A 21,839-nucleotide genomic window follows, 5' to 3' on the forward strand; every position below is an offset into this window, starting at 1 on the left:
TTGGTTCAGGATAAAGCAGATTAGGCTGTGGACGCACCTAAAGGCATACCTGGCCATGTATCTCCACTACCAGCTGCGAGAGGTCATTTGTTTTTAATGAAGTATATTTTCCCTATGACATTTGTAACATATCTTACTCTAGAAGCAAGGTTAGTCCTCATGAATGTCATGCAGTAAGCCCATCGACATGGCTCCTGCAGTATGAGTTTTCAGATATCCAAAGGGTCCTTTGTGGTGGCAAAGATCGTTCTGGATATTACAAAATAATGGTCTGTAAAAATATAATACTTTTATGAAGGCTTTTAAAGAGCCAACAAAGGACCATGGTCTATATAGCCTACTGATTAAGAAGCTGCTTAAAATATTTAAAAGGCACATGTATCAGGAATAACTGTGGTATGAGAATTTTATACCAGTTTTTAAAAATAATTATACTAATCAGGGATACAAGAGCATCCTGTGTATTTCCTTAATCCTCATCATGACCCTGAGAGGTAGGAATCACTAGCCCCATTTGGCAGATGAGAAATCCAAAGTTCAGAGAGATGAAGTGTGTCGGTCATGGCATGCTAACTGCTGCAGCGGATAACACCTAGATCTTAGGGGCTCAACACAGTAAAGGTCCACACCCCTCTGAGTCACAATCCAATGTGGTCAGTGAGCTTGGGGGCAGGAGCACGGAGGCTCTGCTCTCTGAGTCAGGGATCCAAGCTCTTTCCACTGCATAATCTACATCTGCAAGGAACAACGCAAGGAGAGGCCCACAGACAGCTTTAGAGGCCACAGTGACAAGCATCACTCCCACTCATGTTCCACCAGCTGCAACTCGGTGACACAGCCCCACCTTTCTGCACACGAAACGAAGCCTCACAGCTGGCCAGGGAAGACGGGGAAGCCCAGAGACTGAAGAGCACAGCGTTCTCTGCCACAGTAACACTGAAGGGACTCTTGTGGAGGCCCAGTTGTTAAGAGTTCACCTTCCAATGCAGGGGCTGCGGGTTCGACCCCCAACTGGGGAACTAGGATCCCACATACCTTGCAGCCAAAAAAACCAAAGCATAACACAGAAGCGATATTGCAGCTAATTCACTAACGACTTTAAATGGTCCACGTTTTTTAAAAAAATAGTATATGGAAGAGTTGAGACACAAACCCGACACTACTTAAGGGTCCCAAGGAACCTTGCTGTCCAATGGGGCTTTTCCTTTCATTTCATTAAATCCATCACTAATTTTAGCATTTCTTTAAATGACCATGATAACAGATGGTTACTGTATGTGTTTGTTTGTTTGTTTTTCCATCTATCTTTTCTGTCTGTCCTGCAATTCCCATTTACAAATCGATGGTTTTAGTCTTCTGAGGGGCATACACATGAACACAAAATTTGGGGAGCCCTCTGAAGCCCATCCAGACTACAGAACGCATGTGTGTGCTGTGTGCACGTTCAGTCGTGTCAGATTCTGAGATCCCACACACTGTAGCCTGCCAGGCTCTTCTGTCCACAGGGTTCTCTAGGCACGAATACTGGAAAGAGTCGTCATTTCCTACTTCAAGGGATCTTCCCGACCTAGGGACTGAACCTGCATCTCTTGCATCTCCTGCACTGACAGGCAGATTCTTCACCACTAGCGCCACCCTATCCCATGGATGGAGAAGCCTGGTAGGCTACAGTCCACAGGGTTGCAAAGAGTTGGCCACGACTGAGCGATCTCACTTCACTCACCTCAATGCCACCCTATGGGATGCATGAGCCCAAGGCAAAGGACTCTCTATTACTTTACTGTTAACATCTGGCTTTCTTGCCATCCCCCCACCCCACCTCAGCCCCACCCCACTGACCCCCTCCTTGTTGTAGCTTCTGTCTCTTGGTCATTGTACCCCTATTCCTTCTGCCTAGGCTGCCTGCCCCCAAGAGGAAGGCTCATTCCCTCAAGGTCACCGTTCTGATGTCACCTTCTCAGGAAGACCTTCCTCTTCCTACCCTACCCACACTCCCATTCGTGTTTTTTTTCCCTCTTTAGCACGTCTCACCTTCTAATATGTTATGCATTTTACATACTTATAAGTTTCTAAGTTCTCCCAGGATTAAAATGTGAGCTCCACGAGGGCGGAAACCTTTGTCGATCTTGGTTCTGATTACTGCTCTATCGCTGGCATCTATGACAGTGCTGGAATAAATTACTTTCTAACATTTATTTATTTACTTCTGGCTGTGTCCAGCCTTAGTTGCTATGTACCGGCTTCTCTCTAGTTGAGGCATGTAGGCTCAGTTGCCCCATGGCATGCAGGGTCTTAGTTCTCAAAGCAGGGATAGAACCCTCATCCCCTGCATTGGAAGGCAGATTCTTAACCACTAGACCACTAAGGAAGTCCCTTTTTGAATGAACTGGGGGACAACAAAAGAGTAAAAAAGAGAAGGGGCACACTTAGATAGCAGCTTAGATGGCTGCTGTTGAAAATGTTCTCTTTCTAGTTCATAGGGGTTTATTTTACCACCATGCTCCACAAACCGGAGACAGTATATATTCATATATATATTTATATATATGTAAAATAACATAATTTTAAAGTCCTATATTCAGTTCAGTCGCTCAGTCATCTCCAACTCTTTGCAACCCTAAGAACTGCAGCACGCCAGGCCTCCCTGTCCATCACCAACTCCTGGAGTTTACTCAAACTCACGTCCATTGAGTCAGTGACGCCATCCAACCATCTCATCCTCTGTCATCTCCTTCTCCTCCTGCCTTCAATCTTTCCCAGCATCAGGGTCTTTTCTAATGAGTCAGTTCGCATCAGGTGGTCAAAGTATTGGAGCTTCAGCTTCAGCATCAGTCCTTCCAATGAATATTCAGAACTGATTTCCTTTAGGATTGACTAGTTTAATGTCCTTGCAGTCCAAGGGACTCTTAAGAGTCTTCAACATCACAGTTCAAAAGCATCAATTCTTCAGCGCTCAGCTTTCTTTATAGTCCAACTCTCACAACCATACATGACTACTGGAAAAACCACAGCTTTGGCTAGATGGATCTTTGTTGGCAAAGTAATGCCTCTGCTTTTCAATATGCTGTCTAGGTTTGTCATAGCTTTTCTTCCAAGGAGCAAGGGTCTTTTAATTTCATGGCTGCAGTCACCATCTGCAGTAATTTTGGAGCCCAAGAAAATAAAGTCTCTCACTGTTTCCATTGTTTCCCCATCTATTTGCCATGAAGTGATGGGACTGGATACCATGATCTTAGTTTTTTGAATGTTGAGTTTTAAGCCAGCTTCTTCACCTTCAACAAAAGGCTCTTTAGTTCCTCTTCACTTTCTGCCATAAAGGTGGTGTCATCTGCATATCTGAGGTTATTGATATTTCTCCTGGCAATCTTGATTCCAGCTTGTGCTTCATCCAGCCTGGCATTTCGCATGATGTACTCTGCGTGTAAGTTAAATAAGCAGGGTGACAATATACAGCCTTGACGTACTCCTTTCCCAATTTGGAACCAGTCTCTTGTTCCACATCAGGTTCTAACCATTGCTTCTTGACCTGCATACAGATTTCTCAGGAGGCAGGTCAGGTGGTTGGGTATTCCCATCTCTGTAAGAATTTTCCACAGTTTGTTGTGATCCACACAGTCAAAGTCTTTAGCATAAAGCCTCACTAAAAACATGAGTTTTGAAAGTACTACATGAGTTTATAAAAAGTACTATATGACTCTGTAAAAATAACCCCACTCAAAATGGTGTGCCTGCTCATGTACACATCCTGGAACTATTTCTTACCTAAATGGAAGAGTCAGATGGAGAAAACTGTACCCTATAAATGTCATGTTCATTCCTTAGCTAGTTAAAAATAAATTTTATTCATGTATTTTCCTCAATAGACCAAATGGAAAAGCACTTTATATAATTCATATTAGCACTATATCATGACCTTTTAAAACCAGCATCTCATCTTACAAAAGTGAAACTAACAGTTTTCTTTGAAAATCTATCTGAAGCGTTAGATACCTATAAGCATTTCTTATAAATGAGTCCTTCTAAAGCCATTGTCAAAGTGATTCCGTGATTTGGCTAATGGTAATTAAAATTAATAGAAATTTAAGCTGAAATATTTTATTTTGAAAGTCACTTTTCAAACATATACTGTTCAACATCTCACTAAAAACACAAGTTTTGAATGCAAAAAGGCATTGCTGCTGCTGCTAAGTCACTTCAGTCGTGTCCAATTCTGTGCGACCCATAGACAGCAGCCCACCAGGCTTCCCGTCCCTGGGATTCTCCAGGCAAGAACACTGGAGTGGGTTGCCATTTCCTTCTCCAGTGCATGAAAATGAAAAGTGAAAGTGAAGTCGCTCAGTCGTGTCCGACTCTAGCGACCCCATGGACTGCAGCCTACCAGGCTCCTCCGTCCATGGGATTTTCTAGGTAAAAGTACTGGAGTGGGGTGCCATTGCCTTCTCCACAAAAAGGCATTAGGAAACCTAAAACATTGGTCAGAGATACATTCAGATTAAACAGATGAATAAAGGGCAGGGCAGGAAGGGAGAGGGTAACATAGGGGAAGGGAAGCAGGAGAGGTGAGCAGACACCCACATATTGGGTTGGCAAGAAGTTCGTTAGGGTTTTTCCATAACACTGTACAGAAAAACCCTAACGAACTTCTTGGCCAATCCAATACACCCATACTTGTATAGTATAGAAGTCAAGTTTCAAATCCAAGAAGCTTACTGGACTTAAAAGAAGACACTTGGAAGCCATCCACTATTTCCAAGTCCTGCTTTTGAGTTGCAATCCTGCAATTTACTTAGAAGATATTCCAACCTGCTGCTCTCAGTTTTTTCATTTGTAAAATTCAGATAGTTTTACGCAACTGTTTGATGAGATCATGTATATATTATAAAACTGCTCTATAAACAAACACTAAGGAGAAAGGGATCTTTACATTTCTGACATGAATGTCCCAAGCTTAAGAGCTAGACACGACTTCGTGACTGAACAACAAACATTAAATTACAATCTGGTGCTTAGACAAAGTCCTGGTATTCAACCTGCACAGTGAGAAGGTTAGAGATGCCTGCTCCACACATGATAAAGGTAATCATATTTCCTTGGAATGAAACAAGAGGCTTAGGTAACTAATAAGGGCCTACCATATAGCACAGGAAACTCTACTCAATACTCTGCAGTGATGTACATGGAAAAGAATCGTAAAAAGAGTGGATCTATGTATATGTACAACTGATTCATTTTGCTGCATTTTTTTATATTCCAATAAAAAAATAAATAAATAAATAAACCCCAAGAGGCTAACAAGTCTTCCAAATATCCTTCTAATAAAAAGCGGGGTGGGGGGAATATTGTCATTTATGTTACTTTGAAAAAAATAAGTGACAATCTATTGATAAAACAGAAACAATGTATATTGCATTTTAAATTAAGGTTATTATCAACAATGGATGTTGACCTTTTAAGCCACTTAACCAAATCAAAAATACAAATGTGTTTCAAATAACTAAATAGTTACAGAAAAAAACCACTCCATACCCAACAAAATCAAATTAATTTGTCAAGGGAAAACATAATGGACTAACATGTTACGGGTCTTTTTCAAAGGTCTATTTTTAGACATAAACCAAACTCTCTTTAATTAAAACCTTTGCCTATAAACATATTTCCTGAGCAAGTGAAGTCTAACAAATCCAATATGAGTGAAACCCTGTACCCTGGAAACAGAAAGGAGCCCCGAGTCATTTACAATAAAAGTTTCATACAACCTTTCATCACTCCCACCACAACAGCAAACATGCAGCCTTAAAGTGAAAGCTTTCTAAATTTAGATACCTTCAAATAATGCATCTTAAGCTGTATGTGAAGGTTGAATAAATTATTTATTAAGTCTCATCTTTAATAATGGGATATCATGTTTAACTTGTAATCAAAATGGAAAGAAAGTTGTTATACCATATATTACCGTACCAAGACTCAGAGTTTCCAATCTATATTTAGTTCACATTAAAATGGAAGCAAAGACGCAAACCAAGCTAAAAATAAAATGTTCTACAAAGATGAGATTTTTAAATGGATTGAGATCTAGCTTTATTCGGTCCCTTCAATGCTGATTGCATTTCACAGCACCTTAACTTTGCAATGCTATGCAAACCATTTTCCATCACCTAGAAAAGTAATCAGAAACTAAAGCCCACAAGAAAATCCATTGGCCATATACTTCCAGCACCTGATTGTACACAGCCCACAAGTTAAGAAGGTTTTTACATGTTTAAATGGCTTTAAAAAAAAAAAGAATATTTGTTAACACATGAAAATGTTATGAACTCAAATGTTAACATCCTTAAACTTTTATTGGAAGAGATGGTTAGATAGCATCACCGACTCAACGGGCATGAAATTGAGCAAACCACAGGAGACAGTGGAGGACCGCGGAACGTGGCGTGCTGCAAGCCATGGTGTGCAAAGAGCTGGACACAATTTAGTGACTGAGCAACACACATATAGACATATATCACATGACATCCACTTATAGGTATGTTCAAGTACTGCCTATAGATGCTTTTGCACTACAGCAGTAGAGTTGAGTAATTCTGACAGTCTATGGCCCACAAAGCTTTGAATATTTACTGCCTGACCCTTTATAGAAAAAGTTAGCTGACTTCTGCCTGCTGCTGCTGCTAAGTCGCTTCAGTCGTGTCCAACTCTGTGCGACCCCATAGACGGCAGCCCACCAGGCTTCCCAGTCCCTGGGATTCTCCAGGCAAGAACACTGGAGTGGGTTGCCATTTCCTTCTCCAATGCATGAAAGTGAAAAGTGAAACTGAAGTCACTCAGTCATGTCTGACTCTCAGCGACCCCATAGACTGCAGCCTACTAGGCTCCTCCGTCCATGGGATTTTCCAGGCAAGAGTACTGGAGTGGGGTGCCATTGACTTCTGCCTAGACAAATGTTAATTACTCTTATAATTCAAGATATCTTCCTGCTTATCACCTATCAAAATGTAAATATTCCTACTTGCCTTTCACATCATAGTGAGTTTCTGAACAATAAACTTGTTAATATTACTTTATTTATTACCAATCTGCCGGCCTTGTTTTCTGAGCAAGTAAAGCCTAACAAATCCAATATGAGTGAAACCCTGTACCCTGGAAACAGAAAGGAGCCCCGAGTCATAGTATGTTTCCCATACTATTTGGATCATCACCCAATTCAATGTTTCCATGTAGAACTGTGGCTAAGTCTTAAATAGTATTTTCTAATTTATTCTGTTTCTGTTTCAAATACTGGATATGAACCAGCAGAACCTACTAACGGGCTGCCATCTACAATTTGCAAAATACTGAGCAAGCTCCCTAATCTACTCTACAGAAGGTTTATGGTGAAAGATAATGTTTAATTGCACAAATTGCATCTCATAAAGCAGTGAAAAATACAAATCAATATTTCCGTATTGATCATGCCTTACCATAAAGACACGAGTTTATTTATACATCCTTCAAGTTAAAGTAAAACCAGGTTTTAACTGAAGAATGTGGTGGTTATTCTTTTAATGGGCAGAAAGAGATGCCCTAATACAGGTATAGTGTTGCAAAGTTCTGAATATCTTTCCAGTGTTTAGGTATGTTTTAGCTAAATTTAGAAACTCATTTATGGACATTAAAATTAACTGTAAGACATATAAATGTGGAAAAAATAAGTGGGAGCATAATAAAGCAAATTAGGAAGCATTTTTGACACATGAAGCTTCATGACCTTAGCCAAGATGAGTCAAAAAGTCTTTGAGTTGGTTCCTATCTGTTTTTACCATTTGGCTTATGACAGTTGAACAATTCTAGTCTATAATCCTGACCAAGGTTCCTCCAGCCATTAACTGCAAGATGAAAGACTACAGTATTGATGGGCCAACAAAAAGCAAACCAAGCGACCTTTATATTCATGTTCAAAATTAAGCTGTTCTGAGTTTGTATTAGTGCTGTTCCAGAACGCCTCATGCCCAGTAAACACCTGTGAAATTCTCTACAACAGTACATCTAAATGCAGAGTCAATCTAAATGCAGAATTCTCCTTGAGGCAAGATGAAGAATTTAGGGATAATAGTCCTGGGTCAAGAGAAAGGAAGAGATCTGATGAGTTCAGTTTCCCCAATCAGCAGTACTTAAACTTCTGTATACAAGTGATTTATTTCCTTTGAGGAGATCGAGGCAGCCATAAAATTATCTAGTGTTTAGCACCTGGGTAGCTAGATGAGACTACCTGAAATTCTATTTAGCTGATAGTTTGAGAATCACTGTGTGTATGTGTTAGCCACTCAGTCGTGTCCAACTCTTTGCAACCCCACGGACTGTAGCCCACCAGGCTCCTCTGTCCATGGGATTCTCCAGGCAAGAATAATGGAGTGGGTAGCCATTCCCTTCTTCATGGTATCTTCCTGATCCAGGGACTGAACCCAGGTCTCCTGCACTGCAGGCAGATTCTTTACCATCTGAGACACCAAAGAAAGAAAAAAGGTGAAAAACAGAGAATGAGAAAAGTAGGAGAGGGATAGCAAGAACAAAGAAACAGAAGGAAAAAAATGGGAAATGAAAACAGGAACAGAGTACACAGTATGGGATTGAGGAGGATACTAAAATGTACATGCGGATTTTATTAGACCATACTAATTCAAAAGGCATGCCAGTCTATTTATTCTTTACCTAAAAAGTGTATAGTATCCACTGCAAAAAAGCTGAGATTGGTGCTGTCTTAAAATAGCCCATATTTCCTTTCATAGAGAGCTGGCTAATTAAGTGAAGACATAACACGCTAGATTAAACTATATGAGATTTCCCATACGGGATCATTTTTTTCCAGCTTTATTGAGGTCTAATTGACAAGTAAAACTGTATAAATACTTAAAGTACTTAATGTGGTGATTATTTGATAGACATATATATTGTGGAATGATCACCACAACTAAGTTAATTAATATATCCATTACCTCACAGCTACCATGTGTATACCTGTGTGTGTGTTGAGAATACCTTGCTATTCTCTTAGCAAATTTCAAATACACGATACAATTTTAGTAACCACAGTCACAATGCTGTACATTAAATCCCCAGAAGATATTCCTCTCAGAGTTGAAAGCGTGTACTTCTCCCCATTTTCCCCACCTCCCAGCCTGACTCTCTACCATTTTGACCTGCTGACGGTGCAGTTTCACTGAGCTCAATCTGATATAAAGGAATACTTTGCCATCACCAGAAAGAACAAAGTATCTGTAGACAAACATTAGAGAAATGATCTCCATATTATATCCCCAAACAAACAAGATGCACAACGTGTACAGAATGTTCTCATCAGTATTTGTAAAATACTACATATTTAAGTGGTGTGTGTGTGTATATATATATATATATATATACACACACACACACACACACGTGTGTGTGTGTTAGTTGCTCAGCCCTGTCTGACTCTTTGTGATCCCGTGGACTGTAGCCTGCCAGGCTCCTCTGTCCATAGGATTCTCCAGACAAGAATACTGGAGTGGGTTGCCATTCCCTTCTCCAGGGGATCTTTCCAACTCAGGGATCAAACCCAAGTCTCCTGCATTGCAGGTGGATTCTTTACCATCTGAGACACCAGGGAAGCCCATCTATGTATACATATATATATTCTTTTATGTGCATAGAAATTTTCTAGAAATACACAACAAAGAAACTGTCAACAATTGCCTTTGAAACAGAGACTATGAGGTCTAGTGTGGGAGGGAGATGACTTTTCACTGGATACCGTTCCACCACTAAATATCCTCTCACACTGTCTGAATGTCTTACTATATGCACACCTTATTTTTTCAATTAAGAAAAGTCTGGACACTTTCCAAATGCCACAATTAAGGTTCTTCACTAACACTCAAATTATATAAAACATTAACCAACATTTACCACCAAAAAAAAAAAAAAAACTTAAAATAAGGTAATGACTTAAATTAGTGGTTATTTTTCACTCCAAAGCTAAACACCAATCGGCTTTATGATCCTAAGGATCTTAAAGGAAACTAAAAGAAGTAGTGTGTTTTAATGGTAATACCCCTATATATGAAGCATTACATGAACACACATAATGAACACACATAATGTATATACATAATCATTCAAGAAATAATGTTCAACTCATCTTTTCAACTCACTCTGCTGTAGGCCCTCTCTGTATGGGCACAAGTGCTTTCCAAAGAGAGAGCGTATATTAACATACACAAACATACGTAAGCATGTGGATATAGGCATGCAAATTATGTGTTCATGTGCCACATATTCCATTCCAGACTGCTATACACCATAACTGAAGACGCTATTAGTAACCACAACCTGTCAGACCTAGTGATCCCTTGGTTTATCTTCAGGATGTATGAGCTCCTACTGTCTAAAAAATGACCAAGCCGTGGGCTAGTCCCAGGGGCCTCCTCCTCCAGGCTCTCCCATCTCACACACCTGTGCAAGGGATCAATGGAGTATCCGCCCTTTTCTAAAGATCTTCTCCCTCAACTTTTATCTGGATCATAACTGAAGACTGGAAACCAACAGTTGAATTTAGCGGTGCTCCTTCCCCCCACTGCTCTGCCTTCATCCCTGAGAATCAGAGATGTAACTGCTGAAATTTGTGGCAGATATGAACAGTCTGGACTGGGGGATAGGGCGGGTAAGGAGGCCAAGGATCAGCAGTTTCAGCCAATTTAGGCCCTGATCGCTTGTGTCCATGTATGATAATGCTGATGAACCTGTATGCACTTGCATTAAGCGAGTATAAAAAACACAACTTCTGAAATTCAATACATAGGAACATTTCATTTAATGATCATTAATTATTCCTAATTATGCCAAAACATTAGTGTTAAATATTGTTGTTAAAAAGTTAAATGGGAAACCAACAATAAATATGCTTCTTGAATTGACTCTCAGTCTTGATATATATGCTTTTCCCCAAACCACAGAAAATATCAAATTAAACAGTATAACTGTAGCTATCAACATCAGTTCAAGTATCTTTCAAATTTTAGTGGTACTCCCAACAAATTTGTTTTTTATTTCACTCAGTTCAAATTAGAGATGTCTCTAAATTTTCTTCCAAACAGTATAAATTTACTGGTCAATTTTGACGTAAGTATACATAGAATTTTAACTATTTCAGGTGAATATGTAAAAACACCACTTTACCTGTCATTTTGCTGATTATCAACACAGTTTTGTGAACCTTTTAAATTAAGATTTCAAATGTTAAAGGCACTGTTAGGCAAGTCCCTATTTTATTTAGCCTTAATCTTCTAAAAATACATTAAATGCCATACCCTAATTTATCACAAAGTTTATTAAATTAGAAATGTCACTATTAAAAGCAGTTACAAGACGTGCACTTAAAAATGAAGCAGTCTTTGACTCTTCACTCAGTGAAGCTTGTTAACAGTTGTGTGTGTGCTTACACATATTTATTTTAGAAAGTAAGGAGGCAGGCAAGTGCAAACATAAATCCACAAGCATATAATAAAAGTTCTATTTTCATATGTGGCTCCATTAACCTTAGAAAACAAGTTCTCGTAAAAATAGGTATAGAATGAATTAACTTCTGCACATTTATTTTTAAAAAGCACACAAATCTAACGATTTTATTGGTTCCCTTTTCTAATTCTTCGTTAAAGTCGCCCAGTGATAACAGACTCTCAACGTTATAATTTCTAAAATATGACCCAAATTTAGAATATATAAGTAAAGTTTAAGTTGCAAGCATTTGAAATATATATATTATATAAAATCAAATTAAAACTCTCAACTTGAGCCCTCACAGGTCAGTAGCACTTGCTACAGAAAAAGTAACACAGCTTGCATATCTCTATATACGATGAAGCAGTTACTTTTCAGTATTAAAAATAACCAGGCGTGTGTTGCTAAGATCTGAGTACAGCACTTAGTGGAAACCTGGGACTCGAGGTTTGTGGTTTGTGCTGCGCAGAGTGCGAGCATCATTTACCAAAGGACAGCAAAGGGGCAGGCAGGGGTCACCTCCCCATCCTCCCGCTCTGGGAGGGTCAGGGAGAGACAGGCTGCTGCCCTCGGGAAGAGACGGTGGCGAAGGTCACAGCAGCTCTGGCTGGCCTGCCTGCACTTCTCTCCCTGTGCAAGGTGTCCGCAACCACTGCTCGGCAGGTAGGACCAAAAATAATAAAACACTCCTTTTTGGATCCCTGAGTGGTAACTCTAAACAGCGTTTCGGCATTTTCCCACGCTGCTTGGTTCCCCGTCTCTACCCTGGCTCCCCGGGAGCCCACCCTGAAGGCCCCAGCGTTGGGACCGGGAACAGCTCCCGCGGGTCCCGCCCCCGGCCCAGGCTCTGCCCTCACCTCTGCGCCCCAGGCTCCCAAGATACGTCGGCGCGCTCCCCGCCCCCGGGTTCAGGCCCCACCCCCAGGCCCAGGCCCCGCCCTCACCCCTGCTCCCCAGGCTCCCAGGCTCAGGCCCCGCCCCGATCTCAGGCCCCACCCCCGGGCTTAGGCCCCGCTCTCACCTCTGCTCCCCGCCCCCGAGCCCAGGCCCCGTCCTCGGACCCCGCCCTAACTCTCACCTCTGCTCCCCACCCTCCCAGGCCCAGGCCCCGCGCCCGGGCCCGGGCCCCGCCTTCACCTCTGCTCCCCACGCTCCCGGGCTCAGGCCCCGCCCCCAGACCCAGGCCACACCCTCACATCGGCTCCCCACGCTCCTGGGTCCAGGCCCCGCCCCCCGGCCCAGGCCCCGCCCTCACCTCCTCACGCTCCCGGGATCCGCCGGCGCGCTCCCCGCGCCCGGGCGCCCTCCGTCCCCTTCCCCGGCTGCCTCCTCCCGCCTTCCCCGTTGCTCTCGGCCCGCCTTACCTTGGTGCGGATCTGCCCCGAGGTGGACACTTTGCGGATCAGCTTCTGGGGTCCCTCCTGCTCCGCTTCGCTGTCTGACGAGTCGTCTCCGGGCCCCGCCGGGACAGTGGCGGGGGTGACTGCGGCGCCTGCCGCTCCTCCCGCCGCGCCCGGGGGGTGGTGTTGGCTGCCGGCCCCGGCCATCCTGTCCGACTCCTGCGGGAACACAGCCCCGCCCGGCGGGGGCGGCGGTCAGGGGCCGCGCTCTGCTCGAGCGGGGCCCGGAGCCCCGCGCCGCCGCCGCCATCTTCACCCCCCCAGCCGCCCGCGCCGGGGAGGGGTCGCCCGGGAGCCCCCTGAACCCCGTGCCCGGCCGAGAGCCTCCGGGACCCCGCGCCCGGCTCCGGCAAGAGCAGCGGCCGCGGCGGGGCGCCGGGGGCGCGGACCCAGGCCCGCCTGGGACCCCAGCGCGCCGGGCCCGGAATAGCACCGGCGCGGGTAGCGGTGATGGGAGCGATGGACGGGTCAGAACTACGTCCCATGTCCCACGTCCCTGAGGGTCTGGGGTCCCCAGGGTGGGCCGCGGAGGGCGAGCGAGGCGCGAAATCTCCGCACCCCCATCCCCGCAGGCCCGGCCGGCGGCGATGCTTCCTCCCTCCCTCGGTTCCCGGGCAACCGTGGCAAGAACGGCCCCGGGAGCAGAAAGGGAACCTGGCTTCCTGCCGGCTCCCCTGGGTGCTCCCGCCACCCTCCCGAACCCAGGATCTCTGCAGAGACACTCGGGCCTCGCCGCACGGTCCCCGCGAGTACAAGTCCCCTGCGGCCCTGCGATGGACGGGCGCTGCCCCTTGGTGGGTCTCCGGATCCCCCAGCCCCTCTGTGATGAAGCGTACCTCTCCCGCCTCTGCCCGGAGGTCCGGGTCCCGTCGGCTCTCCTGACCGTGGCCTTCAGTTTCTGGCCCACCCCCACCCCCATCCGGCGCACACGGAAGAGAAGAGCATTTTCCGGGAGGCTCCACTCGGCTCGGAGAACTTTTTCGTTCGCAAAGAGCGATCCCTTGGGCTAACAGGAAACTGGCAAGGGCGTGGAGAGCGCGCAGAAACCAGCGAGTTACACGCAGCCCGAGACGACGGCGGGCAAGAGAAAGCTCTGAGCTCAAGCGCGAACCGGGGGGGCTGCCTAGAAGAAAACAATGCGCCGGAGCCGTGCGAACGCCGGAGCCCGAGCACGAAAACACTGGAAGGTCCTGGGAGAGAGCCACTCCCTAACCCGGACTAGAGCGAGAGGAAATGGGATCAACAGGCGGCAGCCACCGCTCTCAGCTCGTCCCCTGCGAGCTGGCGGAGCGGACGCTTGGGAAACGGCAGCCTCGCCTTGCCATGTGCAAGCCTGCTGTGGGAGGGCTTCGGGAAGAAGAGACTCAAGTGACAGGTTCCTCTTGTCATCCACAGAGAATTCCAGGCTGCTGTTAAGCTGTGTGTTTAAGTAGGGCAAAAAGTCCCTGCCACACCATGGAGTCTCTTCACACTTCAGGAAAGCATCCAGTCTCTTTAGCGTGTTCGCGCCCTTCAAACTCATTCGAATTTTTTTCAGTTGACATGACCTTTAAGGGTCCTCCAGACTAAGGGAGGGGGTGTTTTGCTTTGGGTTTTTTTTTTTTGTTTTTTTTTTTTAGTTTAAATCTTACTGTCAATAATTCGATGCTGTGGAAGAACTAACAGTTCCAAGAGATTTTCAGAAACAATCTACAATCCCCGTACCACTGTGTGGCCACTAGGTAGATTAAATTGATTGAAATGTAAAATGTGACGGTTAGTTCAAATGTGCAAAGACAGGAGATTGCGGCCAGGTTATTACTAACTGATAAAGGCTACTTCTTTGGGCTCTGTTGTCTTCTTTAGAAAGGGAAAGTAATTGGGCAGAATAAACTTTAAGAACACTTAAGCCTCCATAAAAATGCAAGTCTGTATCTACAGAGAACCTACCTCTGAGAAGGGAATTCTTTTAAAAGGACAAAAAAAAAAAAAAAAAACAATCAAAACAATGGCCTTTATTCTAACCCAACTGTTTGGTCACTGACAAATCCAGTGGTCTCACAAATCCAAAGAGCACCTAAGTCAATGGCCTTTTGAAAGAATAAACCTAATTCAGACCTTCTCTTTTAATGTCAAGAACCCGAGGCCCAAAGTCACAAGCAGGACCAAAGTCAAAATCATGTGTCTTATTCTAATGTTCTATTCACATTACCACATCACACAACAAAAGTTGGTTTATCCGTTATCATGTTTCTATTCACATTTAGGTTTAAAGTTTTATATAAGCAATGTTTTCCAAAATCCAGGCAGAGAGTGAAACAGAAGGGCAAGGTCCATTGTTTTATGTCCATGTCTATTCTGTGATCTTAAGAGGACTGAATACACTTCTCACTCTCATTCAAACATTGATAACTTACAAATATTAAATAAAAAAGTAAATATATATATATATATATCTCTTCACGTGCAAAAGCTGGCTATTAATACCTCAAAGTAAAGGTATTCATTACTTCATGAAAAATTAACCTCACAGTTACCCCTGCTCTTCAAAGACTCTTGTAAAAAGTTCTAAAATTTGGTTGTGACCCTGAACGTACAGCCAGTCTTCACCTGCCAATGTTAACTAAATGATCCCTGGTCTGCATTTTCCCTAGCACATACTTAGAGTGAACTGCTGTGTAAGCAAGTGAAGGAATGTCACATCATTTCCCACAAAAGGTAGCTCATGAAAGATGCTCTTTTCTCCAGTCATCTCTTCTGAGGAACTATAATCCCTAACTTAAAGTAGCTGACCCACTGGTATCTTCTCAGGTCTTATCTGTAAATTAGAAATTGACAGAAGGGATATTCAATCTGTACACTGTATACCTGCAATGCACTTCACTTCCCCTAAAAATATAATAGCAATGTCGAGAGTTCAATATGTACAACCATTTTAATGTAGCTCAAAATAGCAACTAAAACAAATTTCAAATATGTGGCATATTACATTATTTCTTTATAATATTTCCTCGAACTGTTCTCCAAACTGTTCACCAAAAATTGTTGGTGTTTTCAGATATTCAAATAATTTCTTAGATGCATCTTACATATTTATCTTATTATTATTACTCTGAAATCTTTGTTTTGAACATAATGTATCACAAACAAAGTATTATAAGCTCGGACATAAGCCACATAGACACTGCATTTAGAAAGAAGTGAAAATAGAAGCTACCACTAAATTACCTTTAGGTGTCTACTTAAAAGGGCTTTCCACCCCATAAAAAACAAAAAAAACTATTATACTAAAGATAAGTTACAGCCAGTTCTCATTCTGATACCAATCTTATAAATATTACCTATAGAGATATTTTGAATTATATTCTTATTGATCATACTTATAACAAGAGATTTGATATCCATTTGTAGCTTTTATTGATTAAATCCCATATGCTCTATGGTTTTACGTTAAATATTATGTCATAAACATGAAGTCTACATTAGATTCTGAAGAACCTAAGTACATAGGCACTTTAAAAACATGTTCTAAGACTCATGTTCCTAGTCAATTGGAGCCATGCAAAGAACACTGCAGGTTGAACAGGTACAGACCTGCTTTCATGCAAACTTTAAAACAGCTTCCATAATACACTACCTATTCCTATGGTTTTTCCAGTGGTCATGTATGGATGTGAGAGCTGGACTATAAAGAAAGCTGAGAGATGAAGAATTGATGCTTTTGAACTGTGGTGTTAGAAAAGACTCTTGAGAGTCCCTTGGACTTCAAGGAAATCCAACCAGTCCATCCTAAAGGAGATCAGTCCTGAATATTCATTGGAAGGACTGATGATGAAGCTGAAGCTCCAATACTTTGGCCACCTGATGCGAAGAGCTGACTCATTGGAAAAGACCCTGATGCTGGGAAAGATTGAGGGCAGGAGGAGAAGGGAACACAGGATGAGATGGTTGGATGGCATCACCGACTCGATGGACATGGGTTTGGATGGACTCTGGGAGTTGGTGATGGACAGGGAGGCTTGGCGTGCTGCGGTTCATGGGGTCGCAGAGTCGGACACAACTGAGCGACTGAACTGAACTGATTCCATGTTTAGAATGTAACACTGAAAGCTTCATTAAAATTCCCTTGTTATCTCAACGAAGAGGATTTTGAAATGACAGTAATCATGATATCAACTCCATGTACGTATGCCCATCCCTGCACCTAAGGCACACACCTTCGGTCATCTAGACTTCATACATAAATATAAACTCTCATTTATGTGTTGGCCATTTTTCCTTTGAAACTCTTCTCTCCCTAATTTTTCAGTGGTCTGAATAGCTTCATCAGAGCCAACTAGGTAACAATCATTTGGAAATAAAAATAAATTTTAATAAGTAAAGGGTACTCTAGCATCCCAGTACTGTTCAAGCACTACTCTGTAAATACCCTCATACTCTGCTAAGTTCTGGCAAGAATTCTATTTACTTTCTCACAGGCTATTATCTACAAGGACCACTTGGCTAAATATCTTCCTGAACCCACCTATTCCCACCACCGAAATATTTTTTAATTAATTGGAAATTCAGGTAATGCCTCTGTTTCCACTGATTTGATTACATTCTAAAGCTAGCATTAAAGGAAATACACAGACACCTGAATGCTAACATTTATCTTCTTGCAGGCCCAGTGCCCTCGATGGGGTAATGATAAGGTTAACAGTTTATTTAAGTACCCTCCCTTAATTAAATAACTTCATTTCATCTCCAAGTACAAAGACCATCCTGATGGCCAGCAGCTGCCTCGCTGCTCCAAGCACAAGTACATTTCAAGCTAGACAGGCTATTCTCTTTACTATTACTCAGCATCGATTCCCGACATTATGTTAACTTTTCTGTCTGAATGGTTCCATGTAGAATCATATCACGTTTTGGGACTTGGCAAAAAAGACCAGAGAAAGTATATCCTTACACATATGCTGTTATTTACAGTAAGAAACAATGCAGCATGATCTGTGTGCTGGGAATATTGCCTGTTCGTTCCTGAATATTCCTTTTTCATAAATGTAACTGAGTATACTTTTATGGTAAAGAAGTATTAAAGTAGCCTGTATTGGAATTCAGAAAAAAAAGAGATTTTAAATGACAGCAAAATGGAATCCAGGTCAAAGCAGATCTTTTAACCCAAGATCTCTGAGGGTCAACAGAATGGGCTATGGGAACTCTGATTCCCTTGAAATTTTATTAAATTTTTATATGTATGTTGCATGGCTACATCTTGGGGAGGAAGACAGTACATAGCTTTGATTAGATTCGTAAGGGATCACTGATCTGAGAAAAGTTTTTGTAGGGAAATCTGTCCTTCAATATAGATTAAGCTGACATTTTCCCAGTTAGCGCCCCACGTCTGAAATAACTGACATTTACATGCATTATTTCCCCTGTCATTTTTCTTGTCCACACTTTTCAGTAATTTGGATAACTTATCTTTTTTAAGAAATTAAATGAGAGTCCCCTTTATAAGTTCTTAGACTTCATGTCAGACATGGACAGCCACAGGGTTTCAAATAAAATCACTTTGTCCACAGGATCATTTTATGCCACATACACGAGATCTCTGATGATTTTCTTCTTTGAACTCTTTTCTTTTTACTCTAAAATAGTAAAATGTATGAAACAAGACATTCTGTCTACATAAGAACGAAGGCTCTGTGATGATTTAAGGATTTGTGCCTGTGCAGTCAACTGCTACATTTAACAGTCCTGGAACATAGTAGGTGCTGGATAAAAGACCTGTTGAGTACATAAAAAGGCCTGCAGCGTTTAAAGAAAATAAACCTCATTTTTTAAAGGAGAGTTCTGCAGACTGGACAAAGTGCCACAATTCACTCACGTATTTCTGTTTGGGCTCTAGTTTTAAAGGCTAATAAATAAACATTTTCATTTTTGTCACTTGAAGTAAAGCAAAAATAAAAGTTTTCCTGCCAAAGTAGCTGTGGCATCAGCATCCTACAGTAAAATACAACCAGGCATTTTTCATTGTGATTGGTGTTGACTCCAGGTCTGCAAGTTCATAAAGGACTTCCCAGGGTAGCAAAGTTTAAAAGTAAAGAAGTTACAAAAACAGGTCACTAAATTTAGTTCTCAGGGATCTTTGACTTAAACTCCAAAACCGAACTGTATTTTGAATTTCAAGGATATTTTAATCCTCAGTAATACACACAATACACACAACAGAAGAAATATGAGCAGACGGGCAAGCTAATAACATGTTCAACTTTATGAAAGCAAAGACAGCTGCAGATACAGACTGATCAGGGTTGAAGGACACTGCCGAAAGGTCGGGAAACAGAAGGCAGAGAAACTTGGGCAAAGGAGCCGGTAGGGTACACATTGGAAAAGAAAAAAAACCAAACCCGGCACCTGACCTAGAAGCTCTCAACAGGCAGGGGGCCAGCCTGAGCAGATAATGCGGGAGTCCCTGGGAACACGGTAAACAGAACACCGGTGAGGCATTTCAAAGAGGCTCAAGAATATCAACTAGGACGAAATACCAAACATCGAGGCAGGGCGCAGAGAGCTAAAATTCGATGCCAGGGGGAAAGGCAGCCCACACAGGATTACAGAGCTCTGAGTGAGACGGGGATTTAGGGGGAGAAACACTGGAGGGCGGTGAGGTGGTTCTGACTGTCTGAGTTGCAAGAAAGAAGTTGAAAGAGTTTGAGAGAACGGATGCGAATACCCCCTCTCCCCCCGGGCTCCTGCTCGTTGCCGTCGCACATACCAGGCACATGTACTGGCTACTCGGGTCCCTAAAATCACCCAACCTCCGCGTTTTATGGGCGGCGAAAAACCTAGGCGAAATCAAGGTCAGCTTCCCGCTTCACCCCTGGCAAGCCCCCTTGACCCTCTAGAAAAGCCCGGGGCTTTAGCGGCGAGCCAGAGTCGGAGGCGTGGTTCCGGGCTTCAAGCCGCGAAGCGCCCGGCCAGCGCGGGTCCCCAGGAACCTGCGCGCCCAGGTGATGGGCCAGGGCGCGGTCTCGGGCGGGGGGAATGCGGATCTCCTCCGAGCCCTGCCCGCCGACCCATGGTCTGGATTTCTCCTTTCCTCCTCCCTACCCACCCTCTTCGCTCTAAAATCAAGTCCAAAAAAAAAAAAAAAAAAAAAGAAAGTTGAGAAGTCGATGAAGCACGGAAATCAAACGGTGCTCCGAGGGCCGTGGTCCGCGCGGGTCGCCGGCGGCCCCCCTCGGGGAAAGCCTCGGCGGGCCGGACAAAGGGGCTCCGGGCTGCGCGCGAGGAGGAGCCGGGGCGGCGGAGGAAGCGCGGCCCCGGCTGGGAAGCAGCTGGGGACCTCATCCCGGGCCATTTCCTGAACGGAACCCGGCCCGGGCGGGAGGGGGGGGACGCGACAGAGAAGAAGCGGGAGGGGGCGGGCGCGGGCGCGGTACCCACCGGTTCCTCCCAGGTCGGGCTGCGGGCGCCCGGCGCGGGGCGCACGTGCCGCGGCTCCATCGCGCCGGCCCGCGCCCGCCGGCCGCCCGCGGAGTGCGGACCCGGGCCCCCCGCCGCCGCCGGGGCCGCTGGATGCGCCTCCCTCGCCGCGGTGCTCGCGGCCGCCGCCGCCCGGCTCCCAGCCACCGGCCCTCCCGCCGTCTCCGGCTTCCGCCGCGCTGCGCTCTCCCGCCCCCGCGCCGGGCCCTCCGTCCACCTCCCCCTCCTCCTTCTCCGCGGTCCAGCGCCGCGCGATCCGCTCCCCGCCGCCGCCGCCTCCCGCGCCTTCCTCCGCCCCCGGCTCCCTCCCCTTTTCCTCCCCGCTCCCCGCCCCGCCTCCTCCCCGCAGCCCCCTCCTCCCGGCGGGCGGCCCGGGGCGCACGTGACCCCCCTGGCCGGCCTTATAAGGCGCGGAACCGAAAGCGGCCGCCGGTTGGTGAGGGGCGCCGGGCGGCCGCGGGGACGCGAGCGGCCTCCCCCCCGGGACCGGGCGCCGAGCTGCCGCCGCGCGCGCGCGTGGGGAGAGCGGGGAGCGGTGGGGAAAGCCCGGCGCGTCCGGCCGATGCGCTGGCGATGGGAGCAGCAGCGACCGCGCGTCCCCGGAGCCGCCTCCAGCGCCCCTGTCCCCGCGTCTCCCTCTCCCGGTGCCCGCAGCCCGCGCCCGCCTCCCTCCCCACGCCGGCGGCCTGCGCGCGGGCACCTCCCCTCCTCCGGGCGCTGGGGCTTGAACTGAATCGCGCTGGACGGTAACCGACTTCGACAGAGCGAGGGAGATCATTGCATTCCAGAGCCGCTCTTGAACCAGCTGCGCCAGGGATGGTTTATGCTTTGTGACATTAAAAAGCCTTGCAGATGGGTTAGCATCTGCGAGAGGGGTTCAGCTTCAGGGAGTACTTTCTTTGTTTGTTTTTTTAATGCCTTTTTAGTGATTAACGGTTTCATGGAAAGAAACCCGGCTCCGGAGTGGGTCTGCCTTCCAGTTAGAGCACTGCCTTCAAATTATGGAAAGGGACTGGCTCGCAGTGAGCGCTCAATAAATGACATGTCGCCTGGTCCCAACCTTTGAAAACAACGTTTCAAACAGCGTTTCTGATCCTCTTATGGGCATCGGAGACGGTTTCAGTCTATTTCCAACCCGAGAATGGCTCTGTTGTTGTTCAGTCCCTGAGTCGTGTCTGACTCTTTGCCGACCCCCATGGACTGCAGGACGTCAGGTTCCTCTTTCCTCCACCATCATCTTTTGGAGTTTGCTCAGATTCACGTCCATTGAGTCCGAGCTGCTATCTAACCATCTCATCCTCCGCGCTCCCTTCTCTTTTTGCCTTCAGCCTTTCCCACCATCAGGGTCTTTTCCAATGAGTCGGGATGGCTTTTCACGTATTCCCTCTCCTGGACTTTCAGTCTCCTTCTATCAGCATCTTCCCAGGCCCTTCATCATGTAAAATATATACGCACGTTTTAAAAACAAACTGAAAA

General features: G+C 45.1%; 1 protein-coding gene across 6 annotated transcripts in view; it reads right to left on the reverse strand.

Annotated features, from left to right (window-relative positions):
- The window catches only part of DGKH (diacylglycerol kinase eta), a 206,891-nt gene extending 186,433 nt beyond the window's left edge, over positions 1-20,458 (reverse strand). For 3 of the 6 annotated variants that reach the window (XM_025263040.3, XM_025263039.3, XM_025263037.3), the window contains exons 1-2: positions 20,325-20,458; positions 12,876-13,070 (exon numbers count right to left, since the gene is read on the reverse strand). In XM_025263040.3, the coding sequence (XP_025118825.3) occupies positions 12,876-13,070; positions 20,325-20,384 (255 nt within the window). In that variant the 5' untranslated portion in view covers positions 20,385-20,458. Of the gene's footprint in view, positions 1-12,875; positions 13,071-13,747; positions 16,617-20,324 lie in introns of those variants that run through there. The other 3 variants (XM_025263041.3, XM_025263045.3, XM_025263038.3) reach the window with 2 other exon arrangements.
- Positions 20,459-21,839: the final 1,381 nt, after the last annotated feature.

Source organism: Bubalus bubalis, chromosome 13, assembly GCF_019923935.1.
Source record: "Bubalus bubalis isolate 160015118507 breed Murrah chromosome 13, NDDB_SH_1, whole genome shotgun sequence".
Taxonomy (NCBI): Eukaryota; Metazoa; Chordata; class Mammalia; order Artiodactyla; family Bovidae; genus Bubalus; species Bubalus bubalis.